Below are 20,580 nucleotides of genomic sequence, written 5' to 3' on the forward strand. Positions count from 1 at the left end.
TTGTCCTTTTAAGGTTTTGTGCAGATTTCCTTTGAGGATGAGGACTAAGAGGTTAAATATGGAATGGGTTTGTTTTATACCCCCTCCTACCCCCCCCCCCACCAAAAAAAGTTTGTCATCAGCTGATAGGGTGTTTTTATCTTTTATCATTTTTCTGTGTGAGTTCATTTGAGAGCGTAGCAATTGTCTGGATTCACCCACATAGATGTTGTTAGGGCATTTGATGCACTGGAAGAGGTAGACCACATGTTGCACTAGGCATGTGTAGGACCCATGAATCTTGAAAGATGTGTCGTGGGAGGTACTGATCATTGTAGCACTGGAAATATGTTTGCAAGGTTTGCATCTGTTTTTAGTGTCTAGCAAAGTTATGAGTTTAAGCTCCCAGGCTTGTCTTTTGAAAGTGTTGTGCAGGTTTCCTTTGAGGATGAGAACTGATATCTAAGCATCTTGGGGATCCCCTGTTTATGCGTAGAAGTATTGCCATCTCCAAATTCCAAGCAGCATAATGTTACAGAATCTTTGGGTCAGGGATTTTTATTCCCTTCCCCCAGAGTTCAAACTGTGATGAGATGAGGGTTTGTGCACGTCCCCTCTTCATGGGTGTGAGGGGAGCAATCAACGAAGTCTTCTGTCTGCTGATGTTCCACAATGGTCTGTCTGGTGTCTATAGGTCTTCTTTTGTTGGACAGGAGACTGCACCTCTTGTGGTAAACTAGTATTTCAGACTCAGTAATGCTTTTCCTCTGACTGGGTGGGTGGGGTCTTCCAGCTTCATAGCACACATTTTTATAGTTACAAAGCAAACACTTAAATATTACCTTATAACATGGGATACAGATATTGTAAGTGAGACTAAAGAATCCAGCAACTCACAAGCATTTCATAAAGTCCAAACACCAAATATAGTGCTATGAATCTAATACCTATTTTAACAACACTAACACACAGGTGAGCCACACTGGTTTCCAGCCATTCTTTTGTCAGTCTTCAGTGAGACTTAGAGGCCTTGGCATGAGCTGGCACCTGCGTCTGCTAGCATAACAGATACCCTATATGTGTTTTGATGTGGGGTGACAGGTGATAACTAGGAGTGTGCAGTCAGTGGGGTTTGTTTTCTGTACTGAAGGAGATTCTTTGGGGATATTTGGGTGGCTCATTCTATGATGAGATCTACTTATCTGGTGGTGTGTCCTTGTTTGATGAAGGCTACTTTAAGTGTGTTTAGGTATGTATCCTGGACTTTTTCTTCAGAGCATATTCTGTGGTATCTCAGTGCCTGGCTGTAGATAACAGATTTCTTAGAGTGTCTAGGGTGGTTACTGGATCTGTGGCTTTGGCTACACTTACATTTCAAAGCGCTGCCGCGGCAGCGCTTTGAAGCGCTAAGTGTAGTCAAAGCACCAGCGCTGGGAGAAAGCTCTCCCAGTGCTGTCCGTACTCCACCTCCCTGTGGGGAATAATGGACAGCGCTGGGAGCCGCGCTCCCAGCGCTGGGGCTTTGACCACACTGGCGCTTTGCAGCGCCGCAATTTGCAGCGCTGGAGAGGGTGTGTTTTCACACCCTGCTGCAGCGCTGCAAATTTGTAAGTGTAGCCAAGCCCTCAATAGGTAGATGTGGTGATCTGTGGATTTCTTGCATATAGTGGTCTGTAGTATTCCATTGTTAAAGCTGATGGAGGTGTCCAGGAACTTGATACTGGTGTGGAGGTGTTCTAAAGAGAGTTTGATGGATGGGAAGTGGTCGTTGAAGTTGTGGTGAAAATTTATGAGGGAGTTTGGGTTGCCTGTCCAGAGGATGAAAATATCATTGATGGATGTGTGTTGCATTTGTCCAGAAATTCTTCCTCGAGGTGGCCCAAGGAGAGGTTGGCATACTGGGAAGAGATCCTGGAATCCATGGTTGTTCCCATGGTTTGGACAAAGTGTTGTTGTTAAATGTAAAGTTGTTTTGGGTGAGGAGGAAATGGAAGAGTTTGGCAATGTGTTTGGAGTGGATTTCTGAGCTTTGTCCATTGTCTTGTAGATATCTGAGGCAAGCAACAATGCCGTCATGGTGAGGGATGTTGGTGTTCAGGGAGGTGACATCCATGGTGGCAAGGATGGTGTTCTGAGGGAGGTTGTTAATGTTGTGGAGTTTCTGGAGGAAGCTGGTTGTGGCCTGGAGGAAACTGGCCCTTTGGGTGGTGAGTGGTTTCAGGATTGTTTCTGAGACCCAGTATTTCTTCAGTAACAGTGCTGTTGCCTGATATAAGGGTCTGCAGCGGTCTTTGTTTGTTTATCTTGAGAGGCATGTAGAAGATCCTTAGGGTGGGTTTGTGGGGGTTGAGGTTGTAGAATTTCTCTTATCTATGTACACTTTCTCCTAATGGGATGAAGCTCCAAAACAATCCTGCTTTGGTTAGGTTTTTTTGTACTGTCATAGCTGTGTGCTTTCAGAGATCCACATTGATATACTTACATAATAATGTAGATGAGGGGTTTGATCTTGAAATGAAGATGGAGGGATTGATTTTGCACGTCAGCTTTGCTAACAATCTTTGGTGGGCTCTCAGAATGTTATTACCAAGTGGAAAAAAACAAATCAAGAATAAATTTTATTAAAGCTTTTATTATTTTTAATTCTTTACTTTTATAGTATTTAAATTATACAGATATAAATAAGACAGTCATGAAGACATTTTTTGCTCAGTATTGCACATTTGTTTGTTTTCCATCAAGCACATATTAGCTTGTCAAATCTGAAAAACCCACCAAGGACAAGGGAAACTGAATCCTCCTGCTTGCTCCTTGTAGCCCATGCAACAATTTTATTTTGGAAATAAACCTCTTTCTCAAGAAATGAAGGGAAGGATGCTTGATGCACAGTGAGAAAGACTGGGTATTTTGCATGTGAATGAAAGGTCTCTCTAGCTGTAGTATGAAAAGACTGGTGCTAGGGCAGTGTTCCAGGGATTTTGCAATAATGTTTCCAATTTTTGTTGGTTCTGCTATTTGTAAAGTACTGTATATTGTTTCTAACACAGCTGGAGGCGTGGCAACTTGTAAAAGCTGCTGATGGTGAAGATGAGCTTGCCGTACTCCCAGTATCTGTCCATTATGTGATGATCTGTTTTCCTTCTTGTAGGCGTGTTCTCCAGGATTTTATAGACTGCCTTCTAGATCATCTGGCAGGAGACCTGGCCCAACCCTGGGCACCTGTGCCGCATGTCAATGCCATGGACATAGTAATATGTGTGACCCTGAAACCTCTATATGTCAGGTATAAATTGTAGGCTCTTCCTAACCTAGCACACTATGTTCTTCTAAAATTAATCTGCTGTGTGCCAAAATTGAAAATCTGGAGGACATATTTTAATCTCTTGCTTTAAAAAGAGGACACTGTCATGGTTGCCGGACCAAAAAAATTAACCTATCTTCAGAGTTTTCCCAGAATGACCTTCCTGAATTAGGGATTCCAGTCATGTAACGTATTTTTTCTCCTCCAAACTACTGCTTATTGAAGCAGGAAACCTATTGTAGAAGGTGCTCCTCTCGGGGCTGGAGATACAAGAGAACCTGGGGAATGGAGATAAAAGGGGCTGGGTCGAAGCGCCTAAGGAAATAGCAGCAATGGACTGGAGTAAGAAGTATGCACCTGCTGTTTATAAGGTTCCTGGGTGGAATCCAGAGTAGTGAGCAGGCCCGGCTTTCCTTGCCAGCCACAGGTAAAGGGGCATAAACCCCAAGCAGGGGACAGGCCTAATTTGGGAGCCTGAATGGAAGGGGTTCATTTGAATTTTCTGAGTGGACCACAGGGCCAATCCACTGAAGACCCATCAAGGTCAGCCAGCAGCATGCAGGAGGAACCAAGGGTGAGAAAAGGACTGTGATACTGCACTTTGCCACTTGGAGGCTTTCCAGAGGTGATTGTCCCATTACACCTGTAAGCCCAATATGCAACTCACTGTTTGTTTCACAATAAACAACATGCTATTCTGATAGACAATAACATGCCTGCATTGGTGACACATTAAGATGGAGTGTTAATTGTTTCTCCTACTTTAACAGCTGGAGCAGAGAAAGAAAGGGAAAGATAGATGAACAGGATGGGAAACTGCAGGAATACATGTGGCTAGTTGCAGGCCTCCATTCCTCCTCCATGCAAACCCATATGTAACACCTACAGCATGTCTTCTGGAGAGTCTCAAAGAAGGCAGCTCCAGTGAGAACTGCATCAGAGACAGTAATGAAGAACTCATTCCAGGAAAAAGATCCCTCGTATCTAAGAATGTTTGACTCCCTTGGGCTGGGAACAAAATACAGTCCACTTTCTTTCTCCCTCCCTCCTCACAGAACTGCAGGCACAACACCGCTGGCGATCATTGTGAGAGATGCGCAGTTGGATTCTATGGGAATGTCCGAGGATCTCCAGAGGACTGCCATCCTTGTGCGTGTCCTCTGACCATTCCCAGCAACAAGTAAGCCTGTGGCATTAAGCTGCCTCTTCTAGCCAATAATAACATTGTCTTGGTCTCACTCAGTAACCTCAGTCAGCTGTACACACTATAAGTGCATGCTAAAAAGTGTCCAATCCACTTTCGCTAATTGATCTTGCTGAAAGAGTCAGGGACTGCTCCCATGCTAATTAGTGATGAATAAATTAATAATGGGTGCAAAATGCAGTGCTCCACAGATAATGAATGTGTGTTACAAAAGATTTCTCGTAAGTGAAGCTAGAGCAGAGCTCAAGTACAATGTAGCCACTAGGGAATTGTAAATAGTCTTTTGCTCATATATTGTGTTGGTATAAATGTATTACAGTGCCTTTCTCTTTCTGCTGTGCAATTTATTGATTCCTTATTTAATGTTACATGAGTTTTAGGCAATTTGTGAAAGATAGACTAGTTTATTCGCAATGCAGTTATTGCAGTTTCCACTTTATTGGTTGCCTTATGCTAATGAACCTTCCCACCTCCCTCTCTCCTTGTTTCCCACAAATGATACTTGAGATTTGTTTGTTATTGTGGTGGGAGGCCCTAGGTGCCACCAGGAGTCATTCTTTGTTGCCTCTATAAGAGGTTTATGGCACATGATCTTTCTTTTGAAAGGCTGAGGGCATACAGCTTTCTCCAAAGCCACATTCTGTGTTCTTTCTCACTGATTGACTTTTAGGATGTGCTAATAAGTACTTTGGTCAGTACACTTCCCCTTTGAGATGTCATCTTCTGTCTTCATCATTTTATAATTTTGGGGATGGTTTTGGTTTTTTGGGTAGGAATGGCTCCTATTTCCATCCTCAATACCCAAGATTTCATTGATCTTTCATGTGAATCAAACGGCATCAAGAATTCTTTCAGCGTTCATAAGTGCTGAGTCTAGATCAACCAAAGCTATTACTTAAGGATGATTCAAGATGTTCCCTTTTCCTCAGGAAATTGCTGTGCAACCTCCATAGCTCTTCCAAGTCTTATCAGCCCAGCCAATGAAAGACTTGAATGCGACTTGAATCCAGGTTTCTTCTATAGCAGTGCAGAGCTCTAACCCCCGGGACATGGTCCACCTGCCTTATTTATAACAGAAAATGTTTTTTTGTATTGATTAGTTCAACCTTAGATTTGATAACTGCCAGCCTGATTATATTTGTTCCACTTTCTCGCTACAAGCTCTTTGAGATAATATTAGCGGGGGGGAGAAATCAGATTCAGCCACTCTATTGTAGCCCCGTAATAATAAAACTGCAGACATATAGGTGAAATACACACGAGCTGGTAACTGGATGACACAGATTGACATGATAACATTTTTTGAAGAAATAGAATTCAATTATTTTTAAAGTTTTACAAGAACACAACTAAGTTTAAGGCTTTAAGTTTTTAAAGATGTTTTTGTTTTTCTGCACAATCAGCATTCAGCTTCAAATATGATGAGCTGAAAAACTGGAGGGAGTAAGTTGCTTATGGATATGTGGATCTATTTTTATGCAGTTGAAAATGTGTTGGATAATGAGTTTGTGAGTAGTAGATCAATTTATTTACATTTTATGCAAAGATGTAATTTTTATTACTCATTCAAGCACTATTGATTTAATGCATTATAAGGATGCTGACTGCAGTATACCAAATGAGGGAGTTCTGGGTCACCACCACCTCAGTGCTTTTTCAGCATTAATCTGGTTTGGCATTTCCCTGCACAAATACTTGGATACATTTTGTAGCACTGCACCGTTTTAATGCTTAGCTTAGCCACCACCACCACTTTTTTTTTTAAAACTATGAGTACAGGATCCTGACTTACTAATATCCCAATAGTACGCCACTGTACACATATTTCACGGGTACACACTACAGTCACCAATTTACCATATGCATATGGCATAGCGAACAGAACTCATTATATTCTGCATCTAAAATACACACATTCACTGCTTGAGCTAAAAGAAATTATTCTTTCATTAGGGTAGTGTTAGGGCAAGAATGTGTGATCATCACAAACAATCTTGCCAAAGTCTTTAATGACCTCTTCCTAGTCAAAGCTCAGAACCAGTATTCCATCCCCATGTTCCTTGGTCTGTTAGCCATCTTTGACATCATCAACCATGCTCGTCTTGAAATCATATCCTCCCTTGGCTTCTGTTACTCTATCCTATCCTGATTTTACTCCTCCCTCTCTGATTGCTCCTTCAGAGTGTCTTCAAGAGGTTCTGCCTCATCCTGCTCTGTCCTGGGTCCCCTTCTCTTCTCCCTCTACACCATACCTCTGGGTATTCTCATCCACAAACAAAAAATCAGCTGTCACCTCTCTGCTGATGACTCACTGATCTACCTCTCTACTCCAGACCTGTCTCCTTCTGTCTAAACTGAAATCTCAGTCTCTCTCTAACATCTCCTTGTGGATGTCTAGTTGTCAGCTCAAACTCAACATGGCTAAAACAGAGATCATAATCTACCCCTCACCTCCGAAGGCCTTCTCCCAGCACCACCATTCTGCCTGTCTCTTAGGCCGAAACCTTGGCATCAATTACCCATGAAGACAAGCCCTAAGATAATGGCCTTTCCTATCCATGCACACAACTGAAACTCTTGTTCATCTCATGTCTTGATTACTGCAACATCCTTTTCTCTGACAAACATAGTTTTGTCCTGCTCATATCTATTCAAAAATGTTCCTGCAAAGATAGTTTTCCTAGCCATTGACTTTGACCATGTCAACCCTATTCTTTGCATCCCTCCACTGGCTCCTTTTCTCTGTCACACCAAACATAAACTACTCATCTTAACTCTTAAGGCCTTACATGGCCTATCCACATGCTGCCTATCATCTCTCACCCATTATCAAGATGTCAACCACACCTCCAAATCAGCTCATGATGTCAGCCTCCATTACCCACTAGTTAAATTTTCAAACAAGCACCTTTGTGCTTTCTCCCTTGCTGCCACTCATGCTTGGGAGGCACTCCCTGTAAACAGTCTCAAAGCTACCTCCTTATACGCCTTCAAAACCCTCCTTCAAACTTTCCTTTGCCATGATGCCTATTAAAAACTTGACAACAGTTAGGCTGCTGGCTACTCCTGGGGGAATTCTGCATCACTGCAAGTGTGCAGAATTCATGTCCCCCGCAGATTTATTTGTTTCCCCACAGAAAAATGACTTCTGATGGGGAAGAAAAGGGAAGCTGGAAGAGTGTTCACCCATCCCTCCCCAGCAACACAGGCAGGTTGGTTCAGGTGCCCGGAGCAGCTAGTAGAGACATAAATCACTGCTGGGAAGGGAGGGGGACTGGGCAGTCATACGTGAGAGAGAGAGACATTCTGACCCTCTTACTCACTATTGTGGCATGCTTGGCATGGAGGGACAGGTCTTTGGGGTGTTTCTGAGGAGGTAGGCATGGGGCAGGCTCTGTCCCCTTCGGCAGAGCAAAATGTAGCAGCCTGCCCGCTTAGTCAGTTGTTCCCATTGTTCTTAGTGAATTCCCCCAGAAGTATAAAACAGATGTAAAAGTTTTAAGGCTCCTTCACATTGCCAGAATGGTATAAAGGGACAGTATGGCCTTATAAATGCTTATGGTGCTTTAGTGATTAGAACTCACTTAAATTTTTGGACTGAAAAAATATGATCCATGAACTGTTTGCTACTGACCTGTCAGTAACCAATGTAAATTGTGAGTTTGATTCCCCAGCCCTCACTTGCTCTTCAGTTGCCTGTGATGTAACACTGAGCATATGGCTGCATATATTGCTTGACTAATAACTAGAAATTAAGGGTCAAACCTAGCTATATTACTATTTGGGGTTTGGGGATTTCCTCTAGCGCTCCTCGCTCCCATTCTCCAGCCATTGTATTGTAGTTCAAATAAATTACCTACGTAATTTAAACCAGTGTGATTATATTGACCATCCACAGGCATGGCCGCCTGCAGCTCCCAGTGGCCGTGGTTTGCCAGGAGACAGAGCATCTTTTTGTTCTGTTTGTACAGCACCTAGCACAGTAGTGTCCTGGTCCACAACTAGAAATCCTAGGCATTATGGTAATAATAATAATAAATAATAATCAGAAGAAGAAGAAGTAACACTTCAGCAGCTCTGATTCTATCCATTAGAGAGCAGAGGCACCCATACACACCACCAGGCGCTACATTACAAAACAAGGACCAGAGGACATGGAAATCAGCAAAGTGTGGCTGAGGTGGGAAAATTTACTGTTGCTGGAAAAATAGCAGAATTTTTCCCTTCGCTGCTCACCCTTTGACACCATTCACATCACAGGTAGGGACTTACAGAAGAATTGTTAGCACTGATGAGTATCTCTCCACTAGATGCACATAGTAGCTACATAGTGGGTAAGAAAGAAAGTATGTAGTGGGCAAGAAATTCCAGATATTAACATTGAAGAGCAGACTCTATTACTGGCCTTGTACAGCTGCTTAGAGTGAGATGGCATATAAATGAAGTACAGTAGAAATGGCTTTTTATTCTTTTTTTCCCCCTGGTTTAGCTTTAGCCCTTCTTGTGTTGCGGAAGGTCTCAGTGATCACCGGTGTACCGCTTGCCCACCTGGATATGAAGGCCAGTACTGTGAAAGGTATGGTAATTGTGTGGTCTGAGATAGAGAGAGAGAGAATTAGAAAGGGGACAATGTAGAAAGAGGCATAATGCCTTTCAATGGATGTCAGTAAACAATTCAGCATCTTCTAAATATGCTTATTTTGATAAGTTATTTCCTCTTCTATGTATGGTTTAAAAACTGGATTTATCAGGTAGTTTTTCAATTTCTATTGTAAATTGACAGTGGATAAATTCATTATTATTATTAATGCTAAAATTCTATTGGCTTAGTCCAGGGGTCAGCAACCGTTCAGAAGTGGTGTGCCGAGTCTTCATTTATCACTCTAATTTAAGGTTTCGCGTGCCAGTAATACATTTTAACATTTTTAGAAGGTCTCTTTCTATAAGTCTATAATATATAACTAAACTATTGTTGTATGTAAAGTTAAATACAGTTTTTAAAATGTTTAAGAAGCTTCATTTAAAATTAAATTAAAATGCAGAGCCCCCCGGACTGGTGGACAGGATCCAGGCAGTGAGAGTGCCAGTGAAAATCAGCTCGCGTGCCGCCTTTGGCACACGTGCCATAGGTTGCCTACCCCTGGCTTAGTCTTTTTTTACTCCATGTTCTTTTTCATTGTACTCCAAGATCTAAAGAAAATGATATATTTATCTAAAATTATGTAATATATATATAAATTGTCCTGATGTCATCCTAAAATTCCCTTTTTCGCTATTAGTGAAGCCTTCTTGACCTTGACCACAAAGAAGAAATTTACAGTTAGATTTATTAATAACCAAAGAGACTGCAGTTGTTCTACCCATAACAACAAATAGCTGCATAACACAGTATGAATAAGCTGATCACAGTTAGCAGGAGATTATTAGTACAAATTTCACTTTTAAACACAACAGCCAGGTGGTCTCTTGGGGAGAATTTAGAAGTGTCTTGGTAAAAGATAGATCATGGAGGGAGATTTCAAGTCAGTCTGTTGTAGAGTTTTACTTTTGATGGGGCTTGAGTGTCTGCAAAACTTTCAGGGAGCATTAGGCCTTGGCACCACTTTTGCCCAACCCTGCTGCCCTGATTGAAACCCACATATTGATTACAGGATTGTGCCTATAATGAGTTGGTCAGGCAGTATGCAAATTTTTCCCTTACATAAATATATATTTGTTCATAAAGTGCCAAAAAAAACAAACCAAACCCAAGGCTTGTGCTTTTGGGCACTCAACTTGGTATAGTCTTGGCAACTGCAGACAAGATAAATAGAATACACTATGCATTCTTAAGAGGCCAAATCTGTGTTCATATTTATAATGTCTAGATGTTCCCCTGGCTTCTCCGGTGACCCAAGAACTCCAGGAGGGTCCTGCCAAGAATGTGAGTGTGATCCATACGGTTCACTGCCTATCCCCTGTGACCCTGTCACCGGACAGTGCACCTGCAAACCTGAATCCACAGGGTGGACTTGTGCAGGCTGCAAGCACCAGCATGTGCGTGATGGCATGGAGTGCATTTGTACGTATACTAACATTACCTTGGGGATCAGGGGGTGTTTAGGGTGGTTTGTGTTGCATCTCCAGAGGTGAATCTTGCTGTGGTGCCAGTCGATTCTGTAGCTGTTTTGGTTTGTTTTTCTGAAAATACCCACCAGACTTCTCATTTCCGTAGCATTCTGGCCTCCCATTTTCACAAGCCTCAAGCTGCTCAGAAAATCTTCAGTACAGTTTAATAGCATCATTGAAAATCCACAACAAGGCTCTGAAGGACTTCTTTTAGTCAGTTTCAAAGTTTGCAGTTTTGCCAAAGGTTGGGGATGCTACTGTGACAGATTAAAGATCTGGGTTTATTGAATATTTTAGTATGCTCCTAAATGTTTAATCAGCAGCTCCACTGCTTTTTGCCATGAATCATACATAGACTCTGAAAAGTATTCATCAAGGCTTATAGAAAGCCTTGGACATGCTGGTTCACAACCTCCTGTTGAAATCGAGAAGACAGAAGAAGTCAGGGTACAATCTGTTCAGGAACAAAGAATGTCTTTTGTTTAAAAGAGAAAATGAATAGCCAATCCAGCCTAAAACACCATTGAGTTACATTTTACAAAACTCATACTTTTTGCCCTTGCTTTCAGTTTTTATGTGTTCAGATTGTCTTCTCTTTTATTATTTTTTGGAATTTGGTTTCCATGAAATTGGATATTATGTTTGTTCTGAGCCCAGAGTTTCATTTTTTCTATGATAATTCCTTATGTATTATCAAACGCACATAAAAATCAGGTTGCAGAACATATTCTTGGACACTTAGTCAATCATGAACTGACATAAGGCATTTTCTTTAAAAAAGAAAATGAATAGGAACTAATTTAATTGTGATTATTTTCCCCCTCCAGGCCTTCACATCATTGTTCCATTTAAAACAGAATACAGATAGGGATCCAATAAGCCCCGGTATATAAGATTTTTATGCTGTGCATACTTGAATATATTGGCAGGGCACAATGAACTGGTTTTAATGTTTTATCTGAATTTTATCTTGTTATTGAATTTTAATTGAAGCTTTTTCCATTTTGTGATTATCTTTTCATGTGAGGCTCATATAACACCAAAGCAGATCGGCACCATAAAACTCAGATTTATTTCCATGTTGGGTAAAATCCTGGAGTACTCATTTAATCGTTACCATTAAACCAGCTAATACGTAATCAGGACAAATTGCAACCGTGCAACACAAACAATGCAAAATAGCCTCAAAACCTAAAATTGACATGGAATAATGTAACAGCTCATATTCATCAAGAGCTAAGTATGTCTTTCGAATAGTGGAGTCCTGTTTAAAGTATACTAGGCATAACGGGTCTGATGCTGTCAGGTGCAGAACATTGCAGTCATTTGGGCTTTCAGCATCTCTCAGGAAATGCTCAGAATCTGGCAGGATGAGATTTATAAGTGTGCATACAGTGCTGGCTCTGTTGAAAGTAATACTCCCACTGCATAGGGGCCAACATTGTCTTGTCAGTGAACAGAGAGCTAGGTGGGAAACGTCAGTAAGTGCTGAAAAAGGACACTACACTCTCTGTATAAGTCTGTTAATATCTTCATATATTAGAGAGACTGATAGACAGACCCAATATGCCCCAATGTTATAGGGCTTGGTTCTGTGTTGTCCTGCACCTTGTCTTTTCATTTACATTGATGCAATGTGAGAGTAAAGTGCATGTAAAATGCTACTAAATCAGAATGGCAGTGTTCTACACCCTCTCTTCAGTGTTGTCAATGACAGCACAATGACCATCAAGTCATGCTGTATACAGCTACTTACCTATAAAACATTGACCGCATTTTCCAGTGTGGCATCTAAAGTAAGCCATCTAAAGCCATAGGTAGGTACCTAAATGGAAGAGGCCTAATTTTCAGATGTGCTGAACATCCAAAACTCCCAGTGAAGTCAGTGATAATTTGTAAAATACAATACACTGTATTCATGCAATACTAAGGAAAAATAAGTCTATGGTTATTGTGTTACTTATTAGTAATATAGGCAAAATTGTCAGTGCAGCCTCAGCTCAGCTTGTATTTTTGTGTGTATGCAAATGACTTGCATATATACAAAACAACATTAGTACTGAGTTTGCATGTGCAAATGGGTTTTAGCATTTGCACACACAAAGCTCAAAATTGCATGTAGAAGTGCCAACTTGCAAATGTACAAATAGAGGTATTTTCTCTAATATGTTTTAATATGTGACCCACATTATTCCTAGTTGTGCACCAGAGGAGATTAGTATTGAATAATATAAATCAGATATGACTCTACTCCCCATTTCCACAGGTCTGCCTGCTCCAGTGGCAGGTTGCCTATTCCCCAACCATAGTGGAAACCCCAGGTAGCCTAGAAACAATATAGCCAGCTCTATGCTTCTCCCTCCTAGCCCATCGAGGGCATTCTAGGGGCATAACAGAAACAAGAAGTGTTGGTGATACACTGCTGATCTCCACTGATCACCAGCTGTCAAAGGGCCTACCATGAGCCATTGCAGACAGCAGGGGCGGCTCCAGGCCCCAGCACGCCAAGCGCGTGCTTGGGGCGGCACGCCGCGGGGGGCTCTCTGCTGGCACGCCTGCGGGAGGTCTACCAGAGCCACGGGACCAGCGGACCCTCTGCAGGCATGTCTGCGGGAGGTCCACCGGAGCCACGGGACCGTCGACCGGCAGAGCGCCCCCCGCGGCGTGCTGCCGTACTTGGGGTGGCGAAATGGCTAGAGCCACCCCTGGCAGAGAAGCATCATTTAGAAAAGCTCTGAGGCTTTGTCCTCCTCCCCAAGCCCACAGCTGTACCAAGTTTAGCTCTGGTGCAGCTGAGAATTTGGCCCCTTTATGTTGTTATCCTTCAGCTTGCGTGTATAAAACATTTTTTTCCCCAGAAAATGCAATAGAACTCTTCTGGCTAACCACTTTCAACTGTAATAAAACCGTAATAATATTGATTAAGTGACTAATAGTGACTAAAATAGAGCAAATTAATGCCCCAGAAGGAATATTATATACATTCAGTATTTCAAACAAATGATATATGAGTATTCGCCTGGATATTTTTCTTCCCTTCAATAATTTCATTTTAAATATTGGTGCATTGGTGGTAATTGTGATTTAAAGTCCTAGGTTATTAGATGGTTTAAAAATGGTTTAGCTTAATGCAAATATACATACACACACATAAAAGTAATATAAATTTAAAGCATAGTCCTGTTAAACTATTAACGCTTTGGTCTATCATATTTAATATTTGTCCATTGATTTTGGATTGTTAACACCAAATGATTTTTACTAATTAATTTTTGAAAGCTAAACTAAACATCTTAATGGTGGAACAATTTAAAGTGACTAGGCGAAAAATAAACAACAGAGAGGTGTGCATTTGCATTTAAATAATCATATTTTTGACTGAACATAAAATGTATTTATTTACAATATAGTGTCATCTTGTCTAGCAACTATTTCATAACATCATTTTGGTTGCTTAGTAGCTGGCATTTTTGTCTGTGTTGTTTTGTAATAATTATATTTTAGAGAGCCACAGGCAGAATGGAAAAAAAGGGGATTTTTTTAAAACATACAATTGTTGTACAAAGGGAAGAATTTGTTTACAGTCACACAATAACAGAAAGATAATTACATGTGGATAGCATAGACACATGGAATAAAGCTCCTTATTACACTTCCAGAACAAAACAATGTTAGGTCCAGTCTGATGAGCAAAGATGAGAAAAATTATATCCAAAAATAAATTTCTTCTGAGAAGTTCAATAGTCAAAATAGCCTAGTATGCCTCTGAATTCATTCTAAGCTATTTATTTATTTTTAAATAAGTAATTTTGGCACTAATATCATTGCCCCCAATTGATTGGTTCCTGCTGAAACTATCAGATTTTCAAAAATTCCTGGGAGTGAAGAGTTTGTATGCTCAGTGTCATGCTGAGGAGGCCTCCATACTAATTAATATACATGATCCTTGAAATTTGTGCTCTCATGTAGTCCAGTTCTAATGTCTTATTGTCCCCTTTTTGTTCAAACAAACAGTAGCCTTCATAACCAATTAGAAAATTAGAAACAAAGCTTATTTTTAATGATGCTGGGAACAAATTGTTTAATTTCAAATATGAAAAATTTCCCCCCAGATTTTCTCTAATTACTCACATATATTAGTTTTAATTTGTAATAATTTACTCTGCTTAGGCACCCCTATGATGTTAAATAATAAAAATATCTATGCATTTTTCACCACTATAAAATGTCACCCTTGACTGACAGCTACCACAGCCCGGTGTCAGAGATACAAGCAACACAGTATCCTACTTGTAATAGACATTAGTTGTGGTATCTCGGGTATGGGGGTGTAAATGTTGACCTTTTGACAGTGACCATTGTATTTCAGAAATATGTACTTCTCTGTTGGAGTTAAAAAGGGATGGCCGCAATCCTTTATGCCCATGAGTAACTCAGTGTATGAGTGTTGTCTTTTTCCAGCTCTCTGCCCTTTCACCTGCATTAGCTGGTTTTGGGCATAAAAACTTAAAATTGTGCACATGGCCACAATATGTAACTTGGAGTTCCTAAAGTTCTCACGCTTGTCCTCCCTCGCCCTTTCTCCTCCAATATGGCTTGAGCCAAAGCCTACTGAAGTCAATGAAAATATTTCCATTCATTTCAATCAGATTTGGACCAAGTCTGTAGTCTGTTGCATCTTATCTTAAATTAGATCCCGATCCTGCAAAAACTTACACATGCTTAACTTTACGCTCTGTGAGTAGTTCTAGAGACTTCAACTGGACTGCCCAGAATGCATAAAATCATGAGTGAGTCGTTGGAGAATTAGGGCCTTAGATTGTAAACTCATCTGGACAGGAGCTAAGACTTTGTGTGTTTGCACAGTGGCTAGCACAATCCGGATTGGCCCCAATCCTGATAAGAGCTTCTAGGCTTTGCTGTAATACCCATAAAAATAATAAAATAATAATTCACCTGCTAAGCACTTTTCAGGGGATCAATTATATGTACAATTCAGACTCATCTGTAAAAGTTTAGTCACAATATTTTGAGATCTGCAGCAATATTTAAACAACAAATCCTTATCCTCAAATATATGCTGCCAACATGGTACTAATGTGCAAACAAGGACTTAAATGAAAGGGTGAAAAATAAAGGGGAAAGGGAAAAAATGTACGACAAATAGAGAAGCTGGAAAAGATATTTAATTATATAGAATTTTGTTTATTTAATTTAACCCTGTGAAAAGAGATGGACATTGCACTACGCCATGTAGACAACAAACCTTGCATTCTACTACTGGAGAGAGAAAATTTGAGTAAATGTCCTGCCATCAGCCCAGCAATTCCCAAATTCCCCAGCAATGGTGTAGCATCATCAGCAGTTGGAATTGCAATCCTGTGTGAGGAGGATGCCTTTTTTCTCTACAAAATGGCAGACTCCATGTGGCGTGTCTTCACATGTATGACTCATGTGAAGTCACACTGTGCAGAGGACAGCATTTTGTAGAGCAAAATACCATCCTGCATGCTTTCTGGGGTGGCACAAAGCAATAAGTCTGAAAATGGGGTTATGAAAGCAAAAAGTTTGAGAACCACTGCACCAGCCTCTGCATGTTTAAATCTTGCTAGCTACTGAGTCTCAGCCATCTGCAACAAATGGGGAATTATGAACAGTGGAGAATAGAAGTGAACCTGAGCCATAAAATTTTGACCCAGATCTGGGTCTGAGTTTTCCCAAAATTTGGAGACATAGAGATCACAGGTGAAGTCCTACCTCCAATGAGGTTAATGGGAAAACTCCAAATACATTAAATGAAACCAGGATTTCACTTCTTTTTCCCTAATGAAAAAGGGGTAGCGATTATATAAGATTGATTAGTTTAGTGAGTGCTCTGCACAATCAAGAAAGACACTTGGGATTGATTCCAGGTTCACCCTCCCACTCTCTTTACTGGCAGTGCCTGGGATTGCAGAAAGAGGAGTAGATAGTAGTCAACATTAAAAAATCAATAATTATCAGAGGTTGCCATATAGTGATATCAGAGATTCCATGGATTTCCCTTATACTTAAACTGGGAGATAACTCTGTGTAATATGATGTGTTGGCACTTCATTGCTGATGATAATATTTAAGATAAAATTCTGGGTTCAGTTACACAATGCCAATTTCAGCCATAATATTTTGCTCTCTTTTGTCATGCAGAACTTACACTGATGTGAATGGGTTTTCTGCACACGTAGGGAGAGTGGTATATTAGACTTGAGGTATTTGTAGTACTAAGAACAAAATTATGCTCCCAGACACTGGGTTTGCCTTGCTCTGGAGCATTCACTTTTACAAAAAAGTATCAGCATCGATCACCTCAGGAGTGAATCCATCTCTGCCCTACTCATCCAGAAAAAACCTTTAAAAGATATAGCAATGTATAATGATTCAAAACACTAGAGCTTACAGTGGTTTTACTACAGTGTTTTGGATCATTATTAGAATATTCCATGTGGGTATTTTTGTAATGGAAATTCCATGTCATATGAGGGCTTGAAAGTTAAGAAAGGGAAAATAAACAGAGGAAAATGAGAGATCTTGTGAGATCTTTATGCCATACAAAGGAATTCCAGAAAAAGGAAGACTTGATGGAGAGCCTTTAAAATATGATCTGATCTGTGTGTATTGAAAAAAAATCTTATTCCATTATCATTATCTTTTGCTTTTTTACTTAAAATAGGTAAATGGGTAGATGTCTGTAAAACATATATATCTTGAAGTGTCATTTATTATGAGATCAGTGTTTTGTGAAACCATTTTTCTTTGGCATACATGCTTTCTGAGATGCTTTTCACTAGGAGGTAAATCAGAATATTTACAGTACATATTATGCATGAGAGATTGTGGTGAAAACTGAAAATACAATATTTTGTATTAATTGCCAGCTGAAAAGATTGTAATAGTGACGGCATGATTTGCCCCTTACTCTTGTGCACTGTTATAATGATCTGAATTTAAAGTTGCATTTGTTAATATTAGACAGTGATTTATGCTGACAATTTTATAGATAAAGCTTTGGAAACATTTAGTCATATAAAATACATTCATACTTTTGAAATATTTGCTATTGCTCAAATACATTCAGACTGTGTATTGGAGTAACTGTCTCTTCTCAGCTGTGGTCCCGACTTGATGTAGTTCATCTTTTCAGCCCGATTATCAAGCAAGAGGTGTTAATTGATATCGCTTGCTCACAGAAAACTTATCAAATGACAGCCGTTTATTCATTGAGAATACTTCATGTTATAAGCTATTCAAATTTTTCCTGTTACGGTAAATTAAGTTTGGTTTTAACTTGCAACCCATTTTAATTTCTAGTCTCTTCAAAAATATTGAGGGCAACTAGAAATTTCTTATTGTCTTATGTAATATACAGAATAAAATAAATCAGAATAAAATAAAATATCCCTAAAAAAATTCCCACACTTTAAAAGAACACTGTATTTCTCTTAGGCAATGGATTTACACCCTCCAAAATGACCCCCAGATCTGTGTGTCTTTTTGACCAATTAGGAGACAGATGTTGGTATATAGAACACACAGCTTGCTGTAAAACATGCCTTTAGCTTATGGAAATATGTTTTCTCTCTCTAAACACACAGATCACAAGAGGTGGGTCAGTAATAGGCTTTTTTACATACAGGCATAAACCAAAATATAAGAGCCTTCACTAGAATAATTATAATGCACTTCATCTCAAGCAACAAACTATTGAGACATAGGGAACAATTAAATGAAGAAAGTATCAGAGGGGTAGCCGTGTTAGTCTGGATCTGTAAAAGCAGCAAAGCGTCCAGTGGCACCTTATAGACTAACAGACGTATTGGAGCATGAGCTTTCGTGGGTGAATACCCAAGTATTCACCCACGAAAGCTCATGCTCCAATACGTCTGTTAGTTTTTAAGGTGCCACTGGACGCTTTGCTGTAAGGTGCCAGGGGACTCTTTGCTGCTTTTAAATGAAGAAAGGAACTCATCAAATAACAATATCTATCCTCCTTCCAGTATCGGAGGGGTAGCCGTGTTAGTCTGGATCTGTAAAAGCAGCAAAGAGTCTTGTGGCATCCGATGAAGTGGGTATTCACCCACAAAAGCTCATGCTCCCAAACGTCTATCCTCCTTCCAGTGTGGCTAGCCTGCCTACTTCTTGCTGCACTAAACCAACATCCATTTTCTCTCATGCCTCTCCAAGTAGCTCCTTGGTGTATTAAACCAGTATCCATTCTTCTTTCTACATCCACAATTGGACCAGCCCCCTGCTTCACAATTCCACTGGCCTCACCTGATTTAGAATGAGGGAACATTCTGATGACTGTGACTGAACATTATGAAAAGCAGAGGAGATTTAATCTACACGGAACAATAGATTTCAGATGAAACTGTCATTCTGCATTGAAAATCATCTACCATACATCCTATTTTTACAAAGATGCACATTTTGCTTAATGGTTTCCTACCCATTAGGCAGCTTAAAAGGGTGTTGTTGAGTGAGATAATTACATCCTTATAAAATTTTAGGCACAGCCCTCTGTGTCTCTTGGCATCCCCAATGTATTCATTGTTTCACAATTACTCCACCTTCCGAAATGCTGTATAGCTTTACTGAACCTATGTAACACGTTTGTGCATGATGATGAGAGACTCGTACTCCTAGAGAGGCATACCCATAATTTTCTGTTTACAAGGTGAATAATTTTCTGTCTACAGGGTGAATAACATTAGACTATAAGGTTATGTGAGCTTCTTTTAATGGATGATATAGTACTGGGGAGAAAAGATTCAAATGCCTTTAAGGCATATGCAGTACACAACAGTCAAATAAATTATAATCTGAATAATGAAATGAGGTAGAGGAAAGCACTAAATAATGGGAAGTGATCAGCATTTTCATACTGACCCTTTTTGCAATCTGCATTGCAGTTTAACTTGCTTGGCCGTGCTGCTATGTGTGGTGTGACTATAAAGTACATAAATGACATGAATTCAAGAGGTTTGCATCTATTCAAATACATGGCAGCACAATCCATAGTTCTTTTTTTTAGTGCTCTTTAGATTTGCTGAATTACCTGCCTGCTTTCTCGAGACTTCCTCTAAATTGCTCACCTAAATTAGGATTTTGTACAGGCTAGTCTATAACGTGTAATTTTTTCCCTCTTTATGCCAGGTAAGACTACTAATTTAACTTTATAGGTTTTATATCATACTGTCCCATTATCAAGTTCTAGGCAATATTCCCTAGTTATTGTTTTCATATTTTTTTCTAGTACCAGACATTTGTTGGGTTTAATTATCTGAGATTGGTGGCATTATCGTTCACAGAATTGTAAGTGTACTGTAAAAGATTTCTGACTCAAACATCTGCCTTAAATGCTTAGCAGGAATAAATATGCTTTACTGTCTCTGTCCTTCCCACAGTTTGTGATGATGAATGCATAGGACTCCTTCTAAGCGACTTGGATCGACTAAACCAGATGACTCTGAGTGTCAACCTCAGTGGCCCGCTGCCTCCTCCATATAAAATGCTGTATGGCTTTGAGAACACAACACAGGAATTAAAGGTATATGCACAGCACACATACATCAATCCAAGGATTCAGTACAAACATGTATACATTTGCCTGTACGCATAACCACAGCTAGAGGTAGAGAAAAAGAAAAATTAAAGGTTTAATTACTTCAAACGTGTCACAGTTGGTAAATAGTTATTACAATTATGTATTTTGACTTATGCTAATAAGTAAAGCATGCAGTGGTAATTTATGTTTGTTCACTTGGATGGAAGGAAATATATGGCAGGCATAGAGACAATGAAAAGAAATTCTAGTAAAAATAAATAGTATTCTTGTTAACAGTCCATAGAGAAGTTACATTGTAGTGAGTGCACTGTGTACTCTACCGCATGCATATATTTTATATCCCATATTAAAAGATTTAAAGCTGTCAGGACCTCTGAATAAACA

General features: G+C 39.9%; 1 protein-coding gene across 1 annotated transcript in view; it reads left to right on the forward strand.

The window, feature by feature from the left end:
- Positions 1–20,580, forward strand: part of LAMA2 (laminin subunit alpha 2) — a 407,250-nt gene that overhangs the window by 277,421 nt on the left and 109,249 nt on the right. Inside the window, exons 30-34 of the mRNA XM_045010304.1 lie at positions 3,128–3,262; positions 4,336–4,460; positions 8,974–9,060; positions 10,352–10,545; positions 20,036–20,178. Coding sequence (XP_044866239.1) covers positions 3,128–3,262; positions 4,336–4,460; positions 8,974–9,060; positions 10,352–10,545; positions 20,036–20,178 — 684 coding nt within the window. The remainder of the gene's footprint in view (positions 1–3,127; positions 3,263–4,335; positions 4,461–8,973; positions 9,061–10,351; positions 10,546–20,035; positions 20,179–20,580) is intronic.

This window comes from Mauremys mutica, chromosome 3 (assembly GCF_020497125.1).
Source record: "Mauremys mutica isolate MM-2020 ecotype Southern chromosome 3, ASM2049712v1, whole genome shotgun sequence".
NCBI lineage: Eukaryota > Metazoa > Chordata > Testudines > Geoemydidae > Mauremys > Mauremys mutica.